This window comes from Cyphomyrmex costatus, unplaced genomic scaffold, assembly GCF_001594065.2.
Source record: "Cyphomyrmex costatus isolate MS0001 unplaced genomic scaffold, Ccosl1.0 scaffold297, whole genome shotgun sequence".
Taxonomy (NCBI): domain Eukaryota; kingdom Metazoa; phylum Arthropoda; class Insecta; order Hymenoptera; family Formicidae; genus Cyphomyrmex; species Cyphomyrmex costatus.
Window position 1 is genome coordinate 49,299 of NW_017277093.1, and position 23,041 is coordinate 72,339.

General features: G+C 36.6%; 4 protein-coding genes across 5 annotated transcripts in view; 1 reads left to right on the forward strand and 3 right to left on the reverse strand.

The window, feature by feature from the left end:
- Window positions 1–667: 667 nt before the first annotated feature.
- Window positions 668–2,815, reverse strand: LOC108775317 (NSFL1 cofactor p47). Of its 2 annotated transcripts, none has more exons than XM_018541648.1 (5): window positions 2,605–2,815; window positions 1,617–2,049; window positions 1,255–1,540; window positions 938–1,141; window positions 668–837 (listed from the first exon to the last, which is right to left on the reverse strand). In XM_018541648.1, the coding sequence occupies exons 2-5, from the start codon at window positions 1,942–1,944 to the stop codon at window positions 708–710; spliced, it is 948 nt and encodes a 315-aa protein (XP_018397150.1). In that variant the 5' UTR covers window positions 1,945–2,049; window positions 2,605–2,815; the 3' UTR covers window positions 668–707. The 2 variants fall into 2 exon arrangements, with proteins under 2 accessions (XP_018397150.1, XP_018397149.1); XM_018541647.1 differs by having other exon boundaries at window positions 2,478–2,815.
- Window positions 2,816–3,994: 1,179 nt separating this feature from the next.
- On the reverse strand, window positions 3,995–12,304 carry LOC108775326 (dynein heavy chain 7, axonemal). Its single transcript, XM_083287324.1, has one exon. It carries the CDS (start codon window positions 12,302–12,304, stop codon window positions 3,995–3,997), a length of 8,310 nt encoding a protein of 2,769 aa, XP_083143450.1.
- Window positions 12,305–12,401: 97 nt separating this feature from the next.
- Window positions 12,402–15,628, reverse strand: LOC108775308 (dynein heavy chain 12, axonemal-like). Its single transcript, XM_018541637.1, has 2 exons — window positions 12,554–15,628; window positions 12,402–12,476 (listed from the first exon to the last, which is right to left on the reverse strand). Exons 1-2 carry the CDS (start codon window positions 15,626–15,628, stop codon window positions 12,402–12,404), a joined length of 3,150 nt encoding a protein of 1,049 aa, XP_018397139.1.
- A 691-nt stretch (window positions 15,629–16,319) lies between these two features.
- LOC108775315 (uncharacterized) overlaps window positions 16,320–23,041 on the forward strand; it is a 10,346-nt gene continuing 3,624 nt past the window's right edge. The window contains exons 1-9 of the mRNA XM_018541643.1: window positions 16,320–16,414; window positions 16,643–16,852; window positions 17,196–17,396; window positions 17,475–17,614; window positions 17,683–17,937; window positions 18,017–18,190; window positions 18,290–18,774; window positions 19,825–19,833; window positions 22,692–22,909. Coding sequence (XP_018397145.1) covers window positions 16,373–16,414; window positions 16,643–16,852; window positions 17,196–17,396; window positions 17,475–17,614; window positions 17,683–17,937; window positions 18,017–18,190; window positions 18,290–18,774; window positions 19,825–19,833; window positions 22,692–22,909 — 1,734 coding nt within the window. The 5' untranslated portion in view covers window positions 16,320–16,372. The remainder of the gene's footprint in view (window positions 16,415–16,642; window positions 16,853–17,195; window positions 17,397–17,474; window positions 17,615–17,682; window positions 17,938–18,016; window positions 18,191–18,289; window positions 18,775–19,824; window positions 19,834–22,691; window positions 22,910–23,041) is intronic.

Genomic DNA, 23,041 nt, shown 5'->3' on the forward strand with positions numbered 1-23,041 from the left:
TTTCATAATTATATGCAGTCTTTCATATTAGGTGCCTTAATCATCACATGACAGTTATACAACTAGTCATAATATGATCAGTTATATTAATATTTTGTATACATTTCAAGTTTTAAACTTAAGCTGTAATAAAGCATTCCTACTTGTTACTTTCAACTGTTCCACACTTTGTATTTTTTATGCTGTATATACACACACACACACACACACATACACACACACACACACACACACAAACAAACAAACAAACAAACAAACAAACAAACATACACTTATTACAGCCTAGAAAACAAAAATCCAAATTTGAACATAAGATGTCTTATATGACATTTTTGCAAGAATTGTGTAAAAGACATCTTGTATTCCGATTTTAGACTTTGCGTTATATTGGGAGCGAAGTATATTGACAAGATACACTCTAAAATGGTAATTCTATTAGATATAAATATTTTAACTAATGCTTATTTTGAAAATTAAATAAATGACTTAGCGTCTAGACTTTTATAGTAATTTTAAACATCGTTGAATTTGAAATTAATTAATGTACGTGATCATAGGAAATAGGAAATATACGCTAAAATAAAAGAGAACATAGAAAAAAAGGTTCTATATTCCTAATAAAAATACATAGAAATTTTATTTTTAAGCGATTTAACATATATTTGGTATCTCATCGTTACATCAATCTAAGAATTTAAAAAAGTTTATTATTTCAGTCGTTGCATTATAGCCGAATTTTGTAAACCAGCTTCTTCAATAGTTTTATCTTCTGCAAGTTCCTTCGTTGGATATACAGTTAATAAACTGAAATCCCTTAGAGCATACTGAGGTCTCATACTGGTATTATATATTAAGAAAAAACTCTTCTCTTTTAATCTCTTGGCTAACTTAGAAAAGATGTAGGCACAATTAAAAATACTTTAAAATTAAAGGATACGTTATTATATATCGTCTAAGATCAGCGACTGTATGCGATAGGTTGAATTGAGCCTTTACAATACTGCCGTCTGCAAGACGGATTTGTAATGTTGTAGTTGGTTTTGAAGCATCTAGATCCAGTTCTTTTTTCGCTTGTTCTTCATTGGCAGCTTGATCAGCAGGATCTGTTGGAACCGTCATGCCCACAGTAGCTGGCGATGGGCTGAAACATTTGTTATATTACAGAAATAAAATTTAAGAAATACAGAAATTAAATCCGAAATCTATTATGGGCTCTGATTCCTAATAATATAATGAAATAAATCCTTAACATACCTTCCTAACATATGTCCCTTTCCAGAAAAGGCTTTCACTTTATTTTTCTGTGGAACATAAGTCTCATGACGATGATCCTCCATATCGAGTCGTACTTCCGCTCCTTGTACCTGCTGACGAATCTCTGCTGGGATCTCACCTCGTTTAATGGCATCTAGAAAGTCTCTGTTTTCAGCCTCTTCGTACAATCGTATCTCACTATCGTTTATTGTAAATCCATCCTTCCATAATTTTAATATAATAAGACCACTTGAAGATTGTTGATCTATATTTGCTCCCATCACCACTATAGTTACACATAGAATGTAATATTTGTTTATCAGATTTGCGTCAATCTTTTATAAAATAAAGCTTGAAAATACCTTCGCTATCCGAGCTAGTTTGACCTAATTTATATCCCGTGCCTAGAAACGTGTTCGGCCTTTGTTGGCCTCCTATTTTTGGGGAATCTGCAGCGATAGATTGCTGTTGACATGACTTGAATATGTCGCTGGCAATGTCCTTCTTCTTCTTTCCTGGTCCTAGAACTTGCTGTCCACTGTGTTCAGAACCACCTGCGTAAAACGCCTGTCCCTCTTCCTCTTCAGAACTGCTGTCAGTATTCTGAAGATCGTTTAACGTCCCGAATCTGGGTTTGGATTTAGCACCCTTCGACTCTGTCGAGTCAGATTTCGTTTGCTTATTTGACATTGCGCCCGTATTATCTTCCGATCCTTCGGCTTGTTGTGATATATCGATAGTCTCGGTCACTAGTTCAGCTGGCTCATCGTTTTCATAGAAACTCGTCAAGGCAACCTACAAAGAAAAACTACGTGCCAACACGTGTGATAAGATTGTCGAAGAACATTTTCGACAATCTCATTACACGAAGAAACCTTACAGTGATAGGACGGGTCAAGCTTCGACAAACTTGTAATCTTACATCCCGCCGGTAATGGTTACCGTCGTCACGAACTTGTCGTGACTTTTATAGGAGCTATACGTGAGAGCTATCCACGATAACGAATGCGTCAAGGTATACGACGCGAGTGTTAAACGTCAGGGAAGACGACCGGGCCGCCGGATAAATGATAACCGTTATGACGAATGCGATAACACGTTATAAAACTGGTGCCGCGGCGGAGATTATTGCGACCGAGAGGACGCCCGTGCGTTATTATTGCGGAGCACGTCGCGTACGAACTCGGTCCCCGCGATGCGTTTCGTAAAATGTGCTGTCTCACCTCGAGCTGCCAAGCGGATGACTCAAGGTAAAATAGCGCTCTCTCGGCGTCAACACCAGTTACGTCCGCGAATTGCGAGACCAACTCGTCGCGGCTCGCCATTCTCTGCAAATGTTAAAAAACTCACGATGTCTATTTCACTGCTCTTTCTCTCTCTCTCCCTTTCTCTCTATCTCTCTCTCTCTCTCTCTCTCTTTCTCTTTTTCTTTTTGCTCCTCGCGATTCCGATCACGGCGAATCCACCCTGCGTGGCCGATTCTGCAAAAGCACCTTCTTTACACTCTACACGTCAATTCTCTCGCTCTGTCCGCCTGTCATTATTGCTCATTCCCTTTTATAATCAGTTACGCGCGGAATTGAACCGGATGTGAATGTGTAGAGGAAGTCCGTTCAAACGACGCATGAAGAGCGCTCCCGCCCTCGTTTTGGAAACCTGGTTTGAATCGGTTACGATCAGAGTACCTATCATGGAACAAAGTGAATGGATTCCGATCAGAATTATTCCGTTTTCCCTAAGAAACACAGTAGAAATCTAGGGAATAATTGAACAATTCCGATAGGAATCCATTTCGACTTTGTTCCATTATAGGCAGGGAATGGAAGTAACTCGTTACTTGTAACGAAGTTACAGTTACAAGTTACTTTTTTGATAAGAAAAATTTGTTACACTTTCATTGTCACAAGTCTTCTGTAAAATTTATTATTATTTCTATATTTCTCATTCTTTTATTTCACAAGAGTATAACTATACTAATGTTTTAATTACAATATAATATTAGTAAAAAATATAATTAAAATTAAAAATTTTTCTTGGGGGCATTTCTGAGCACTTCATCTTTTAATTAATCTCTACAGCATGAAATATTACAGCAATATTAGAATATTTGATAGAGCACAATTTTACAAAAATTATAGCAATATTATTACATTATCGAATTTTTCATATTTTGTTGGAAAATTGTAACAATATTGTAAAATATAGTAATTTTAATATTTTGTAGGAAATATTATAATATACTGTTGCATTATTATAATACAATTCAACAGGTAAGTATATACAGCTCCACCATAAAACGGACTTGGATTGGAATAGGAAGTATGGTATATGGTCCGTATATCACATATGAACTGAGTAAAGTAAATTTTATGGTATAATACGTTTTAAAGGAGAATTAAAATTATTTTTACTTAAATTAGGATAGGATAAATTAAAAAATAGTACCATTTGTGTTTTACATTTTAATTTGATATAAGTTTTTTTTCAAGATATTTCTAACTTTTCAGCCATTTACAATTTTATATTAAAGTGGAATTAATGTAGCATTTTGCAGCAGCCTTTCTTCAAACTATTTTTTAAACATTCAAAACAGCACGCGATTATACAATCATAAATGATATTTTTAGAATCATTAATATCTATATAAATTAAGATAAATATAAATTAATTATTGTACACATATTAGACTGATTGAGAGATTAGATTAGTTCGAAAACGAAAAATTCAATCCTTATTCAAATTATTTCTCAACTTGACAGAATAACGCTGTGCCACGTTTTATCCAATGTATATGCGATTTATTAGTTTCCAAAGGCACGCTCATGATGTAATTCTTTTTCGTATCACTATCTATTTCGTCGCATCGCGCCGGCGAGATATATACAGGGCACTTGTATATAATATCATCAATAATTCTCTTTTTTCTGTTAAACGTAAGCCGTATCGGTGGCATGTCGTACCAAAATATGTTCGTCAAGCTTTCGCTCAAAATATGCCTTCGCGTATCCCATCGGGCGCCAGATAAATGCAAATCGTGAATGTAATACTCGTCCTCGTCTCCCTCGCTGCACGTAAAATTGTCGTTTGTCACTTTAAGATCCAACGAGACTTGCTCGATGGGTATGCCACGTCGTCGTGAGAACGCAAGGAGAGCCGCGGATAGGAATCTCTTGCAGCAAGACAGCGCGTCGAAATGGATCACACGAGGTAGAGGGCTGTCACGCCAACATCGCACAAAGTTCACGCGCTTCACGAGCAGGTCGATGTAATTCGATAGACGTCTAGTTGCGATGCCGACGTCGATCAGTCTCCAGACGTACGGCACTTCGTTATTACATATTTCTCTCGACAGAGTTTCCAAAGGTTCGGTCAAGATTGTCTCGCCTATCAACGCTGATTTCAAATTGCTCAAGGAATTTGCAATCATCGACAAAGTCTTGTTAATCAGTTCAGCCTCGTGGATGAGAATCGCGTTTAATGGCTCGCGCGAGATTGCAGGATACTTGTCTTGTATCTCGTTGATGTTAAATAACGCGGGCAATCTGTTGGTAATCTCATCAATCGCTTGCAGTGTCCGATCTTGTATAACCTCATGATCCGACGATCTGATTTGATCCAGGAGAGATATCGATTCTAGGAATTCTCTGGCGACAGCTGTGTCTTTGATAACGAGAGCATTTTCGTCGCAGGCAAAAGCTTCTGCCGATGCATCCAATTGCATATTATTAATGTGCATGATGATATCGCGGTACTCGCATCTTTGCGGTACTGAATGATCAACGCAGTCAGAGAATGAGTATTCGGCGTTCTCAATCATGCGGATATCACAGAAGGAGTCTAGCAGGTGTCGTAGGTATCTTTGATCAAGGGGATCCATAATTTTCCCGCCGTAGTTGCACTCCCCGATTAGATAAAGCAACGTGCCGAACGGTACACTCTCGGTATCGTTGATTAAACTCTGTAACTGTCTAATGGATATTTCGAAGTCCACGTGAACGAAATCGTACGGGACGTTCCAGCCTTGCGGTCCAAAGTGCCTTCTCTCTCTGACGATACCGTGGAAGAAGCAAAGCCCGTACAGAAGTTTGGAGAACTCCTTGTCCTTGCCGGGGCATCCCTCAAAAAATTCTTTGCTTCTTATGGGTTCCGACCGGTACATTCTTAGCAAGCTCTGTTTCAGTCGGAGCGGATAGTCGTACGCGATCTTTACGCTGTTTTGCAAGATGCTGATCGGGAAGCGCGGAGTGGAACAGCTGGAAAGCCACAGTCGGAAATCCAAAGATGTGCCGGACAGATTCAGGTTCTCGCAGATTCGCTCAAGCTGCGGTAACCATGACGCGGCGTGATGACAGTTCTGTAGAAATATCCATCCTCCTTCCCTTCGTGCCCGCTCCACGAAGATTTCGGCTTCGGTCTGCCGTTCGTCACCCATGGACAGAGAGACGAATTTTGAAGCGTATCCTCTCGCGCTTGCGTACGTGGAAATAAGCGACAAAGGCGAGGCGTAACTAGGCAGGATAAATATAATCGGCGTGAGACAACTGGATTCCGCGTAGGATTCGGATATCTGTAGGCGAGGGTAAGAATTGAACACGTCCTCCATAGTATTCTCTATTAGTCGCATTATTTCCACGACAATCTTGTCGTACCTTACGACTTTGATAAGCATCAGTTTTTGAAATCGAGTGAGCTTGTTGGCCCAGGAATTCGGCATCAGGTCGCTTTGAAATGGCGTCGCGATGCAATATTTCTCCCAGGCTGCGCTATTCACACGAAAGTCATTTGTGAGTTCGCGTAAATTGGCCACCGCGCTGCTCAATCTGTAAATTTCTTTCCATTTGTTTATCGGCAACCAACTCGGCGCTGGATCTAAAATTGCATCACAATCCTCCGAGTCTGAAGATAGGAAGTGATTAACTTCTTCCTGCGTAGTCTGCCGCGTGTCTATCAAAACTTTTGCGCACAGCAGAAAGGAATATAGGAGCTTATCTTTTTCAAAGAGCGATCTGCAAACGCTGGAATGGAGATTCCTCGTAAACGAAGACTTGAGAAACTGCAATCGTTTTTCAAGAACGATACTTCTGTTGGAAGTCTCGATAGAAGTAATGTACAACTGAATAAACCAGGAGAATGAAAATCGGTACATATGATTCAAATTGGATAGGGTAGTCAGTGTGCAGAACAAACCTGCGCAGTGATCGGCGAATTGCAAGTACGTGTCTCTGAACTTGTTAATGTCCTCTGTCATTGCTCTGGCTGCTTCTTGTTTCTTCTTGATGTCCACGGTGAGATTCTTGGAGGAATCTAAAATCTGTATTGCGTTTTCGTCCTCCAGAATATTCGTCGTGGTCGATGAAAGAGTGCTCAAGATATTGTCTTCTTGCTGTTTAAGTATTGTTTTATTAGCGGCGTCTTGAAGACGGAGCGTTTCAAATTTCTCCTGAAGTTCTGGTTTCTCTTTCGAAACGACGATATCCAGGAGTTTATCCTGAAGAGTTCCATTTGGGATTGAGAAATCGATTATTGTGAGTTTCCCAAAAACGTCGATCGCATAATTTGGATTCGACAGTCTCGTGGTAATATAAAATCGAAAGTTTTGAGAATATTTTACATATTTAGTTCCAATATCGATATACCAATCTTCGTTTTTGTGAATATTCTTCAACAGGATTGGCTCGAGTGCAATTTCGAGTTTCTCTCCAACATTTTCTAGCAGAACTGGGACACCAGTTTCAATGCTTTGTTCGATAATCGACATATAATCGGAGTCTGTCAGTTTAACGACTTTCAAGTCATTTTTCTTTTCTATTTTCTTGATCCATTGGTTTATCTGATTCTGCGAATCGATGAAAAGACACCACTGTTCGGAATTATTTAAAATAATGGCATTTTCCGTCGCGAAGCGATTTTTCGATAAGCCGCAGAGTTGCCAATGATTGATCTCGATTTCTACGCCGAGAACATTTATGAAGTCGTACGTTTTAGTGTACAGTATTTTAGAAGCTTCCATAAATTCCTTCCACTTGACTAACATTTCATCGCGAAAAGAGATATTGTAAGACGCCATATAAGCCACTATTCCGCTTGAGAGTAACATATCGCCAACAAGACTATCATAATTCATTTGAAGATTATGAGCGCACTGCATCCAGTGGCTCTTCTCACCTCCCAGACTGGCGATCAGCTTCTCCGCCTTGACCAGTTTGGCAGTGCAAGTCGCCACTTCCATTTCTAGATTTAATTTCTTCTGCAGGGTTTGCCGCAAACTGTCGTTCAACGCTGCCAGTTTTGCGTTCAAGGCGGCCAAGGTATGTCGTTTTTCGTTTAAGAACGCCTCGGCTTCATCGCACTCCATTTGTGCCTCTACTAGTTTCTTCTTCTTTGGAGCAACTACCTTGGCCACTTCGTCATAAGATACCATGGCGCGGACCCACTTGCAGAGACCTTCGGCGGCGCTGGACGCTTTCGCGACTATATGAGGCATGAAACTGTTATCCGTCATGTACGTCTTCTTAATTATTTGCATCACTGTGGGCGCTATATTGTCCTTATCATAGTCTTTCAAGTTCTGCAGGAAGTTCATGTCACCTAAAATGCGTTTGCTCGGGCTCCAGAAGTCTATGAATTTCTTTCCTGTAACTGGATCAATACTACGATCCGGAGGGACACCCAACATCACGCAAACAGCGGCCATTACCAGCTTGATGGTGTCAGGAGGATTTTTCATTGCTTTCACCAGAGTGATGTCAGTCGGCTTCAATGTATTCAACGCTATTACCGCGTCCTCCAGAATCGGTATTGCAACAGCGAGGTCGGCTTCGCATTCGGTTTTCAGGGTACCAGCGATCTCTGCCTTCTTATTTGCGATTTCCTCTTCTTGCTTCACGAGAGTCGTAGCCCGTTCCACGGTAACATTTTCATTCTCCACTTCTTTCATAGTGATCACGGTCTGTTGAGCTGACAATTCCAATTGGGGTTTCAGGACCGTCAGAGTAGCTTTCATCTGTTCGACTTGCTCAGCCGCCAATTCCAACTTCTCCAAACCCGTTATGTATCTGTTCCGCGTCGCGATGATTTTTTCCTGCTTCTTCGATATCAGTTGTTTATATAGCTTGAGCATGTGCAGAAAAGCTGACGACGTCACGTGAATGGTCCTGCTGAACATGTCGTGATACTTCAAACTCATTTTCTTCGCACTGTTGTGGAATTGCACGCAAATTCTTGCTGCATCAGCTTTAACTTCTTCACGCACGTTGACGTCTCTCATGTGCTTCACTGCGATCTCTAAGAGCGCATCGTCCGGCCAAACCTGATAGCAATTCACTGTACAGTGTTTCGCTAAATTAGGATAGGAACACAAATATGTTCTAAACGTAGGACTAGTAGGACTGAAGCAGAGTACGAAATGTAATCTGTTTTTGCACTGATTTACGAAATAGGTCATTACTGAACGCGAGCTAAGCTCCACATTTCGATCACCACCTTGGGCGTGCAGTCGCGTCATCTCGATTATACTCTGCCTGTCTTCGATGGAAAACAAGTCAGGTAGCTCCCCAGTATTTAACAGACAGCTGATATCGCTTAAAAACGCGTCTTTTATTTGTTTTTCGTTTATAAAGTACGTAACATCCTTCCGCAGCGTGCCGCATTCCCGCAGGATTCTTCTCAATTCGTTCTTCCATGCGTTCATGTCGTAATAGGACTCGATTGTGGTTTCAAACAAAGTTTGCTGCTGCATAAAGGCAGCAAGGACGATTATGGACTTTCTGCCGGAACCCACAGTAGATATCATTAGTAAACTTCCGCCTGGGGTGTTCAGGATTCTGGAAACCTTGATCAAAGATTCCAACATGTATCGACATACGACGACGTCGATTTTTCTTTTAAAGCTAGCGTTACATTCGTTCAAGTAAGAGAGAACTTTATTTTTCAGAGCTTCCATAGAAGTGATTTCTTCGTACCGCCTACATTTACCGTCCTTCTCTACATCCATAAAATTCCCAAATATTAGATCGTTGAAGCTGTCCTTGGTGATCTGATTCTCGAATTTGGGTAAGTGATCAAAGGCGATCTCAAAAGAATCTTTAAAGTTGCTCTTTACCGCATCACGGATTTTTAGGAAAAGCCATTCCTTGTCACTTTCGTCTAGCAAGCGATCACTGAACACGCGTAAGGTCTCGTGCACCCACAGCCGAATGAACGTTATCTTCGTCTCCACCGATTCTTTCTGAATCAGACCGCATCCACTGATCACTCTAGATATATCTCTCATATCAAAATAATAGTACAGTTTACTAGGCACAGGCCGCAATGTCTTTATTACGGACTTATAAATATCAATCGTCGAGTTCACTATGCTGGTCACGCTTCCCGTGACGTCTGCCGCGAATAGATTCTTTTTTAAATTAGCGAGCAGGATGTTAAAATATGTCCTAAATATATTATCCGTTGTAGGAGCGGAAATCGCATAGGTGTTGAAGTGTCTCAAAAATCTAGAAGGTATAATGCTCCCGTCGATCTTTCTTGCAGTAACTGCCAGCGCGAACATAATGTCCTGTACGAATATCTTATTTAATTCGTGTGTGTCGTAACAGTAATTATAACTGAGAAGTTGTCGTAAGAGATCAAATATGGATTGTGCCTCTGGCTTTTGCATGATGGTTCTATTCATATCGTCCACGAAGTTTACACAAAATTGATTTCTTCCTGGTCCGTAAGTAGTGCGTCGTATCTTGTTTAACTTGGAGAATAATAATTTCTCCGTTCTAGTTACCGTAACCATGGAAGTGAAGCTAAAGAAATTGGAAAGACAATTTTCTGGCAACTTGTTTCTCAGCAGATCGTACATGATACTCGTCTTCCCAACGGCAACATCGCCATACAAGAGAAAATGCTTCCGATATTTAATGTGTTTCAAAAATATGTGATTATATTTCATACTATTGATATTTGGGACGTAAATTTGATTAAAGTTACATATCTCTGGGATTTTTTCGGTTTTCAGCAGATCGCCCCAGTACTTCCAGTTTCCGGTACCTTTAAAGATGTAGAAGTTGTCTTGGATTAAGCCCTCGTTTGGCAGTGTTACGTCAAAATGTTTAATTACATCAGGCTTCGGATGTTCTTTGTCTGTGCCATTCCAAAATGATACACAAAAAGCATTGAATCGAGTTTGCGAATCATCGATAAAATTTCCACCCAGTCCCCAAGCAATAGCTAAGATTAAAGCAGCTTGTGCCCATATGACAAAATGATTGTCCTTGCTTGTATCTCCCGCAGCATCTTCACAGGCGTCTCTTAATAATATTTCAAATAAATTTACGGTCGATACAACAAGATGTAATTCATGATTTATCAATATATCGCCATTTTCCTTTAAATAATTAAGACATGGATCTATCGCCCAATCAAATAAAGCACGTAGTATTTCGTTGTATCCATCGTAAAATGGTTTGGCGATGTGAGACAGCACGTACGGTCTCCAGCCAACAGAATGCACATCAATATAGATTATTCCGCATCGTGATATTATGCTGGGTGAAATTTCCATCGTGCTCATCGTTTCAAAGACGATGGACATTGAGTCTGTTGTCGAAAATCGTTCTCCAGATGACAAATACAACATTTTATTCTCATCCAGAATTGTATACAAGTTTTCCATCCACGTACCGCTTAAATCTCCGTCAAACACCAACCACTTGCGGTCTGTTGAGGTATCTTCTATAAAGCGACGAAGTATAGTGGTACACAAACCGTCCTTCCAAACTCCGGACTTATCGCAAAAATATCCAAAGAGCGCGTTGCTATCCACCACTCCTGGTATAATCGTTTCAAGTTTCACCGTGGCGCCAAGTTTATTTTTTTGTTCGTGCAACAACAATAATGTTTCAGCGAGCGTGTGCAAAATTTCCGTTTTCCCACCCAAGGAGTTACTAATAAGTATAAGACCGCGATGAACGTGCATCAGTTCAATGATCTGTATGGCTTTCAATTTGAAGAGTGTATGCAACGTTAGAAGTCTCTTCGTGCATACGATTTCCAGAGCATTTAGAATCGCCGAGCAATCGAAAGGAAGCACGGCAGACTCAGGAAAAATGTCTTGCATGATATTCTGAAAGATTGATATGTCAGTATTACATAGCTGAGGAATATTTATGTGTATCATCGAACGCAGTAGAAGGGTATATTCGTTTTCCTCTGGGATGTTTCGTTTCATATTAATTGCAGTCGCGACGACAGTCTTCAGTGATGACATACTAAAGTTGTAATGGCGCTTTTCTCCCAGATGTTCGGATAATAATTTATAACTGACAGTTAGCTTCGTCGCTAGATTTTTCGCATAATTAAATCCTCCAGCGAAGAGTTCAACTTCAGCAATTTTATCGATATCCGGAGACATCATCGATACGGAACGAAAGAGAATCTTCAAATTATCCGGCAAATCAGCGTATCTTGATTGCTCCGGATTCATATTAACGCATATATTTCCGGTGGCGTTTAAGTTCAAGTTGCAACCTTCGAAGCTTACGATCTTCAAATTAGATGAAACTGCTTGCTTCATTTGCATGAGATTCTGAGCAATAGGCGACAGCAACTCTAGTTTCAATCTGTTAAAGTTCTCGAAGCAAATCCACGCTCCGCAAGAGATCACTCCTTTAAATATCCGCATCACGCAATCATAAGAGATGCTATTGTTGCAATTGATGACATTGTATGGCTTCGCGATAGCTCTTGTCAAGCTTTTGATCGTTTCCGTTTTTCCGGTACCAGTTGGACCTATAATACTGCTATACAAATGATAACGATAAGCTTGCAGTATAGTGCGAAAGCATCTATCAGTCAAGGGAGTGCTAACAATATTCCGCTGACAATAGTTATATTCATATCCGTATTTAATTGTTGTATTGAATACCGATACTTCGACAACTTTATCATTACAATAATATCTCAATTGCGCGACCCATTCGAAGTCTGTCTGTTTAACAATATTTCTCTCTAGTAGCAACTTTATAATTTCTTTATGAGTCAACATGATAACGATCAATGACATCAATAGATTCCTACGTCTTTGCGTTAAATTATTTTTTAATTCGTTAGTTATCGAAATTATCCCGTTGATGTACGTCGTGAGAAAAGAGTTTAACATCTTAATGTTTCTTGGTGTAAGGTATTTTTCTATCGAGCAGGTCCAATAAAGTTGCAAACTGCAAATGATCGCCATGCTTGGAAAGTTATCAACGGGAACGAATGTCAAATTTTCATCGATCAGAGAATGACACTGCAAAATATTTTTGTGAACCGCGTCTTTCATCTCTCTTTCAAGCTGAATCAACCATTGTTCTTCGCACTCAGTGTCGGTGGATAAGGAAATATCATTATTTAGATACAACATTTCCCCGTAATGTCCAATGAAGCCTCGAATGCAGTTAGATTTATTAAATCTCAATCGTTCTATACCAGCAAAACATTTCTTCACGAGTGTATGCCGTTTCTCTGTATTAATCGATTCGAACAAGATTTTCTGAACTTCTGAATCTTCGAGAAAGAAGAATCTCGTGAACGATAATCTTTTAATATCTAAATAATTCCTTACACTTTTGCTTACTTTCTCCAATGTCTCATTAGCTTTATTTAAGATCTCGAGCAAATCAGATGATTTTTTGATTTCATAAAAATTTGGATTCTTCATAAATCTGTTATTAATATCTAATAAAATGTTTGTTACTTCTGAATATAGTGAAGTTTCTTGGCTCAAACGTATCTCTATTTTTGGATAAGAAAATATTGACTTTAAATGGAGTTTGCGACATTGCACTTGCGTCCACTGATCAAGGATTTCTTGGATCCTTATGAGAATAGTGTAAAAGTCAATTAAGTTTGACAATATTGGCTTTACGAAATGCGACGCTCGTATTTCCTCGATTTTAATGAGGTGTTCGCTAAGAAGAGTTTCGATGTCATTCACGTGTTTAAAAAATACCATACCGGATTCTGCATCGGTCGACATTTCGAATGATATCGGCTCCCACTCCTTAATCATCTCAGCCAATTCCTGCTGAAGACGAAGCTCCTTGTTGGCACCCAAGCTTATGGCCTTGTACTTATCGATGTTATCCATTAGATTCATGTCGATCATTTTCCTCAGAGTCGTTCCTGCGTTTGGCGTAAGATCGAAATTGCATATCACGGACATCTCCTTCCAGTGACGCGCATTCAAAGCTGGATTGCACATGCAAACTGCGAGCGGCACGTAAACTTTGAACTCATTAATGTTACCAAGTGTCTGCCAACATAATTTCAACGGTGCAGGCTGCTGCATTGGATCAGGATCGTCGGCGATGCCGGAAAATTTGTACGACTTGTTCGCCGTCGCGTCCATTTTAATGCGCGACTTCATCGTTTTGTTCAAATCCGTGATTTCATCTAAGTAATTCATAGTCTTCTTCTCGATAACGGAAGCATCCAGGGATTCAAACGGACCATTCAGCCATACTGAGTTGTCCCTTCGCCACTGATGAATAGTACATATGAGCTTGTAGAACGGCACGATCGTTTCTTTTAGCTCGAGTATTTTCGGAAACTCCGTTTCGGGAAACTTGAAGAGACTTTCCTCCGAATTAATAACTTGCATCTCCTCGTCTATGCATTTGTACTTTTTGATCAGATCCTTATAATGTTCTATATATTCTCCGACCTTGCTCATGTCATCCATATCGTCTAGGATGATAAGTTGCGGGAACGTCGCGTCAACCTCTGAGTTCAATGCATTTATTCTCCGTTGAAGATCCTCCTCCAGCTCGCTTTTCATAGCTTCGCACAATGTATTGTTTTGTGCGAACACAGGCTGGATATCGCTCAGCCAATTGATAGTGGTCTTATTTAAATCGATGTGCTCGTCAGTTAGTACAGTAATCTCCAACAATTTGCTCAACATGTAGATCGATTCTCGTATCTTTTGTTCCTGCTCTTTTATCAGTACTTTCGAAGCTTGCGACATACGTTCACTCAATTGTGTCAAAGAATTAGCGTCTCGCGGAATATCCAACGCCATAGATTTCAGATTCTCAAAGTCCGCACAAATCGAACGGTTGAAGTCTTGATGATACTTCACGAGTTCTGTCGTGAGGACGCTTATAACGTTATTGCAGATCTGCCTCAAGGATTTCTTGGCACTGCTTTGCTCCAACTTTCCTACGTTATAGTACAAATTGGAGACCATAGAATTTGTTTTGTTTAAATACTCATTATACTTGCAAATGTGCTCGAAGTAAGAGTCGAAATTCGGTTGTTTAGAAGTCAAAGTTAGTATTTGTTTTTCGGCACTCGACGTGTATATACCGCTAAATTCCACGGAAATGAACGCTACGTGCTCGTTCATAGATTTAAACAGAGTGTCTAATATCTCCTGTAAATTCCGGTGAGATTTCTCGACGAACCATTCAGGAAGCGCTATCTTTATGAACCTTTCCTTCGCTTTGACGTTCAGCCATTCTTCCAGTGGCATCAGATTTTGCCCGATACCTTCAATGCTTCGGATAATATTATGATACGTCGAGAAAACCTTCTGTATATCTGGTTTGGTTATAAGCTGGTCATTTTCGCATATCAGCTGAAATTCGATTTGAGGACAGAAACGGCCGTCCTTCATGGTGTCTATTATGTGATCAATCGATCTCATCATTACATTGAGAATCTGCTGGACGAATACATTTGTGAGACACCGCATAAATTGAGACAGACGTTTCCCAGAGATGCTTCTTAATAGCTTCGATTTCTGTACGGCATTAAATGTCTCGGTATAAAACTTATTGGTGATAACTAAAGAGCCTCTCTTAATGTCCTTAAGAATCGTATCTTGAAAACAACATAGTGTTAATAGTCCGAGTTTATGATAACGTTTGAAGTCACAAATTACTGCAGGTAGAATACGGTATGCTGTGTTCATGATATATCTGATTATTGGATAAGAAAGAAAGTATCTCTTGGCAAACAAATTACGGCGTTGCAAAAATATCGCCTGATCATGTATTCTATTTTCCTCAACGTTTCTCTTCAAGTCAACAGGAACGTCGCACTCCTCGCAAGCAACGTGTTCTCTTTTATATATTTTGCAGGACAGGATAGATTTCAAGACGAACTCTTTCATATTTCGAACGTACATATCTTTTACTTCATCTAGTACTGAGTTTATAAAAGCAGAGTGTTTTCGTCTGACCGCATGAGGTATCAAATCCAATATGTTTCTTTTCCATTCTGTGGAAAATTCAGGGACATAAATATCTTTTATGTAGTCTTTTAATCGGATTTGATTTGGCTGATAGGAATTTGGAAATTGACACACTACGAGAGTTGATTCCAAAGCATTCCACTCCATGTTCACAAACACGTTATTAAATACGTTGTTTATCACTTTGCCAAGATTTTTTTAATCGATTGTTTCGTAATAATTTTATAAAATATTATTAGAACAGTGTTAAATATCTATTTTGTCTATAATTACAAATTAATAATAAATATACTTAGAACACCGTTAGAAATTATTATAGGCCTGCTCCTTCTGTATTTAAGAGAACAGCTTATAGAACTAAGTTTCTTGGATACCGTGTATGTTTTATCAATAGAGTGAAAACATTCGATTGTGTGTGTAGAAGCATTTACAAGCAGAATTCTGTCACGATTTTTATGTTGGAATTGAAATTAGATTGTTGAAACCATGCGAGAATCAAATTATTTCATTAGATATTGTATTTCCGATTTTGTTAAAAAAGAAAGTAACTTGTTAATAAATGTATTATAATATTTACATAAGTTTCATTTTTTAATTATATATATATAAATATACAGTATTATTACAACAATAATAATTGTCTTTATATAGTATCATTAATATTGCTATTTTATTATACATTCACTAATTAGTATTCACATGCATATCGATCGTTTTAAATTTAAATATGTCGTGAACAGCTGATTGGAAACATCCGCCATCTACTGGAAACTTGAATAGTTACAACATGTCGGATCTTATATATTGAACCCAGTCGAGACTGTCGAGAGTCGACCCGTTGGCCTTTGTGTTTATGCTTCTCGTGATCAGTTGTAATAAGAGGTTATAAATATGAGTAATATTTATATACAAGAACCGCCTACTACAGGCAAAGTAAGTGTGAATTATTTTATATGTAAAAAATTATAGTATATATAAAGTCGTAAGATAATTTATATAATATTTTTCAAATAAAGAACTGTATTAGGTAATGTGAAAATATAAACATATAACTTTCTTTGTAATTTATTATGTTTATTTTATTATTGTTCTGATACATGCAAGGTAATTAAATTAATAACACATTTTGTTTTTAATTAATTTTCCTATTTCATCAAATAGGTGATAATGAAAACAACAGTTGGCGATATAGATCTGGAATTATGGACGAAAGAAGCTCCTAAGGCTTGCAGAAATTTTATACAGCTTTGCATGGAGGGTTATTATAATGATACAATATTTCATAGAATTGTTAAAGGTTTCATAGTGCAAGGTGGAGATCCAACAGGAACAGGAGAAGGTGGTGAAAGCATATATGGATATCCCTTTAAGGTATAGTTATTATTAATTTTAGCTAGTTATGCTTTTTGTTTTTGTATACTGTTGACAATTATTATTTATATTACATATTCTTATTTACATATTTGTTTATTTTTATTTATATCATTATTCATAATTTAACATTTTAATTTTTTATTTATATCACTATATTGATATTGAGGATGATATGATCAAAACATCTGTGATCATTTCATGTTTTTTTCTTTATACATTTGTTTGTATTATTAGAGAAATAAGTACAGTTATCTACCTTGATTCATTAGCCTTTTATTTATTTATTGTAACATTTTCTAATTTTCTGAATATCAATTTCATTTTTTATACGCATTTACAGGATGAATTTCATACAAGATTACGTTTTTGTCGGAGAGGATTGCTTGCTATGGCCAATGCTGGCAAAGATGACAACGGTTCTCAATTTTTCTTTACACTTGGTGCGACACCCGAGTTACAAAATAAGCATACTGTCTTTGGAAAAGTCACTGGTGAAACAATTTATAACATGCTTAAGTTAGAAGACGCGCTCGTAGATGAAGTAATTGTTTGACATATAATATATTTTTACTTAAAAAGATTAATATACAATTTTGTAATAAAAAATATTTAATTTCAGAATGATAGACCTCAGTATCCACAAAAAATTTTAAAAACTGAAGTCTTAAACAATCCATTCCAGGATATTGTTCCAAGAATAGTACCTGAAAAGAAGGAAGATAGCAGAGAAAAAAAGAAGAATAAAAAGACTGGTGTAAAGTAAGATAAATATATAGTTGTTTTAAATAATAATGTTTATCTTTCGTATACATTTTAAATTGTGTTAGAAATTTCAAGCTGCTATCATTTGGGGAGGAAGCTGAGGAAGATGAAGAAGAGTCATCAATTTTAAATAAACAATATAGTGGCAAAGGAAAATCAGCGCACGACTGTTTATCTGATCCAAAGTTAAGCTCACAGTCTGTGATCGAACCTACTGAACCACCAAGTAAAAAAATCAAAGGGGAATCCAGCAGCGATTGTGTGAGTGATGATGAAACACGATCTCCAGAAGAATTGGCTGCTTTGAAACAAGAAAAAGAGTAAGTTATTTGAAAATAAAATATATAATAATTTTATTATAATATTATATGTAATATAGTTATAATAATATGTTAATAGAGCTATGAAAGAGAGAATCAAGAATAAATTGAAAGACTCTAAAAAGATTTCCCAATCAAAATCGAAAATCGAGAACGATGAAACGAAAGATGAAAGTATAAATGAAAATGCGGTTGAAGAAGTTGAAGAATATTATTTCGGAAAAGATCGAGAGGAAGAACGAAAGAAAAAGGCGTATGTAATATTTTATTATATAAATATATGTGAAATAGATTTATATCTTTAGAAAAAATGAGAGATAAGTATTTGTATTATTTAAAATTTAATTTGCAGTGAAGCAATAAGGAAAGAAATACGCGATCTAAAGCGCAGCGTACAAAATGAAAAGAAAGCAAAGGAGATAGATCAAAAGCAACAAACTGAAAAAAAGGAAAGTAAGTCTGAAATAATGAAAGAATATATAGAGACACAGGAAAAATATAAAAAAGCTAAGGAAAAATTGCCTAAGAAGGGTAAAACGCGTGAGGATTTTACGATGGAACTATTTAAACAATTCAAGAGTAAACTTCAAAATGCCAAGGAACACACGAATGATAATATGACGAGTTCCGATAAGAAGACGTCGAAAAATACTGAGGACGACGATCCGCATGATGAATCTTGGTTGACGCACGCTTTGCACTGCGAAGAGAAGGCACCAGTGCTTGCCAAGGATGCCAGCACGAAAGACGACGATTGGTTCGAAATTTACGATCCACGGAATCCATTAAATAAAAGACGAAGAGGAGAGAAAACCCACAAATCTAAAGACAGCAAAAGTTTTAGTAAAGGTTATTCCCATCATTAAAATAATTCATAATTGTTAAATAATATGATTAATCAATTTTAATTACTTATAGACTTAGTATATGAGTATTAAATGTACATAGAAACTAATAATGATGTATAAATTATATACATATATATATATATATATCAGTAAAATATATTTCAAAAATACATGTATTTTCGTACCAATTTCGAATTCATTAGGAGCATAGTTCATCACACGTACAGATAAATCATATTTCGATAAATCAAAATTTTTGTTCTTATTTAATTATCCAAGTTTACTGTTGATTACTTTTGTGCGCTGTGTTTTACGTTTAACAGAATTACAGAATTATATTTATCATCACTAAGCACATTTGTTGATTAAAGAAGAAAAAAAAAAAAGAAATCGATGTTTACGATAAAAATTTAAAATTCCGGAATTTTTCGGATAGTAAATAAGTTGTTTTTCGACATGTCGTTACCTCATATGCGACAAGTACAACGGTATTGCATGCGTCACAAATCCTGGGCAAATAGACCGCCAATCGAGACTTCTTTAATTCGCTCGTTTTAAAGTACGATAAGACATTGATACAAAGCATGTTCGTTCGTAGATTCAGTCGATCTGTCGGCGGCGACCGATACGCATCGCGCGTTTTGTTCGATTTCGCGATAGCAGATCGAATATAATTATCGTGTCACATCGCGGCAAAAGCACTCTTTCAGTTAAACAAGTCTCGTAAAAGACGTTTTTAAAATCCTTGTCTTTGTTCTCATTGAAAAAAATGTGTAAATTAGTTCAAATGTAGATTAATGAATGAGTCAAGGGACAATTTTAGCACATTTGAAATTTGCTGCGTTATTTCAGCGTCGGATCTCGGAAACTGAAACTGCAAATAATATTATCGTTTGGAAATGATTTGATATTATATAACATGAACGTGAAAAATCAGCGTAGCGTATACGCTTATTAGATAAGCTCTATTTGTGCGTTTTGTTTCGGAAAGAAAACGTAGCAGCAGTTTTTCCGCGTTTTGTGTCTTGAGAGTTTTGAGAAGGAGCAGGTCTATGCCGCGATCTTTCAAGGAAAATGTCAACGACACCTTTAAGAATAGGTATATATATTTCTTTGTAGGAATCTCCGTCGAGAATTTGTCGCGGCTTTTCATATCAATGCCTCAGTGTATTATCTCTTCAAATGAAAGTGCATCGTGGAAACTGTATAAAGGCAATTGCCACCTCGTATAAATATGCAACACGTCACTCTGTTGATTCTTCGATGTGCACTTTGAACGACAATAATATTTGAACTTTACAGAAGTAGTGCGTTGCAACGATACTCTTCTTGTGAGCGGAAATCCGCAAACGCACGTGTTTCTTCCTTCGTTTAATTGTAAGAAAAATGTGCCTTCTTCGTTCAATTAAAAGATATACGACGAACGAACGAGATGCTGAAATACATTTTCAATATATAATTATAAAATGTGAAGCAATAAAGACTTGGAAGTATGTGATATTAGCATTCTTCAACGATTATTATATATAAGTTCGTACAATGCATATTCAATAATTAACCGCACTGTGTAACAATGAGAGAAAACGTTGCCTTTAAAAAGGCGGCATATTCATTCTATAATCGCGCATTCATCTTTAATGTAGTTCATTTGATCGTAACAGAACTGATGCGTATGCCGCCCTCGCGAGATAGATTGGTTTTATTTTTAAGTTTCTCGACTTGGCTGGACACTACAAGTATAGCAGCACGTGTTCTACGTACAGATGAATGTTTCTTTCTACAAATATAATGCGCATAACACGATACAAGTCTGCATCGTATTTCTTCCTATAAGTTTATTTTGAGGCAAAGCGCCGACACGGGACTGTCTGAATTTAAAAGAAATTTCACGTAACTTTTTAATACATTTTTAGTACGTTTATAATAAACTCTTTTCCTTTTTTTTAGCAAAAAAACAAAATTCTAAAAAGTTACTATTAATATAACTTCACTAGCCTATAACATAAAATTTACACTATAAAAGTAAATTACTGATAGAGAAAGAGAGACTGTTTTAATTAATCAATGTATACAATATGCATCGCTTTCGTTTGAATTAAATATAAGTTCTTTATTATAAATCACAAGGTCTTCATAATGAAAGGAACCGTTTCATTAAACTGTTTAATTTTCACGATGCTTTATTTGCCCAAACCGTCTGAGTAAACAATGATCTCCCTATCCAATAATACCGTTCCGCAAAAAAAGAAGAGTTATCAATACGATATATGATAAGTTATCGTGCAGTGCATTCTGTAAATCAGGTCATCGTTTATTGAAGTGTAAAGGTGAGACCGATGACCTCTTCATCATCAAATCTGGTATCGTACGAGATTCTCGCGACGTCTGTCCGCGTTTCTCCCACGAGTTCACGAAGTCATTGCATGTAATCGCCGCGGTGTTATTATACTCACACGTGTTTTTAAATATATAGTTTGCTGTTGTGATTTTTAGATTTTCTAATGATTTATCTGGTATTACAAAATGTTATAAATAAATTGACTAACACGTGCCACACTGAAAACAGATGTCTAAATGTAAGTGTAAGTAATTTTATTCTTGAATATAATTTCAGATAAACATTTCTTTACTGCAAATAAATATTTATTAAAACTTATAAAAAAGTAACATATGTTTATATTTAGTAAATATTTATTTACAGCAGAGAAATTACTTTGAACTATTCAAGAAAAAAATTAAATAAATTTTTTTTTCTGTACACACATTTATAAAATAATGCCAACGCATTCTAATTAATTGATACATTTATATTGCTTTTCGATGTATGAAATGTTACTTTTATATTTTGAGAAGCATGAGAAAAGATAATTATACGGATATAATAACTTCGTGAAAATATGTTTAAGATTGACTTTTAATGCATACAAATTTGAAAATCTTTGCTCTAATTGGACTTTTTGTTAGATAAAATTTATTTGTAGTACACATTATCGAATACATCATTAAAAATATTAAAATATACAGACAGGCATTTTATGTTATATGTTATTTAAAAATATCTTGCACCTCATCTTATTATTAAATAAGATGAGTTGCAAGATATCTTTAGAAATTTATGAGTCGGTTTTCCATAAAACGGAAACTCGCATTTTAGTATTATGTTTTAGCGAAATTAACTATAGAGAATTCATGGAAATTTCCACTGCTTTTTAAACGCACCTACATTTGTAGACAAGGACATATCTTGTGGATTGTCATTGCAGATAATAACGATAAAGAATTATATCTCCTACATGCGCTATACATTTCATATCGAGGTTGATACGCTTAATTAGGTCTACTTCTAAAATTATTTATAGTCTCAATATCGAGTATCAATAATTGCTGGCTACAACTGCAAGGAAACAAATGCATAATATTTTTATATCTGTAAAATTCTATCTCTCTGTAACATTTATCGTTTTTCACCTTTAGTTTTCTACATAAAGGTCCTTGTAAGAAAGAATATAATTTTGAGAGTATCACATTCGTTACATGTTTGAAAAAACATTTTTTAATTTTTAAATATTTTTCTGGATATAAAGAGATCGAATTAGAACGAGTAGTAAAAATCAGTTTTGATTTATACTAAATCTTAAGTATTGCAAGGTGACGTATTCATTATGTCTCATTGACGTTAAAGCTGTCGTTAAGACATTAAGATGTTATTACCTCATTATTTGATGTTACTTTAATACTGGTATAAAGATAAATAAAAATGAAGTCAGTCATATTTAGAAATTACTAAATAGATTTCAAGCGTTCTATCTCAAGAAACAAAATTAAGCATTGAAAATTAGTTTCATTAATATTCGGAAGACTATAATAATGGAATGTTTGTATGTTTTATATTGACATTTTTTGCAGAGGATGGTATTCGCCCTCGAGATTGGCAACCGCGAAAATCAAGTTATAAAGTACCTTTTAGAGTGATGCGATTGTGTTTGCTGGGAATGCTTTTACCATTCGCATTCATTGTTGGGCCATTGTATCTACGATACCGCGTATATTCCGAACAGCTATATGCTTTAGCAATATCAGATCAAAGATTGATCGACAGCAGAGTATCTACCGTTTGGTGTCAAGTAAGTCATTTTACTGTTAATATTTTATTTTTAATTTTTTTTTAAATTTCTAGAAATTTTTTAATTCTGTAAATTTTAAAATTAAATTCTGAGAGAGAGAGAGAGAGAGAGAGAGAGAGAGAGAGAGAGAGA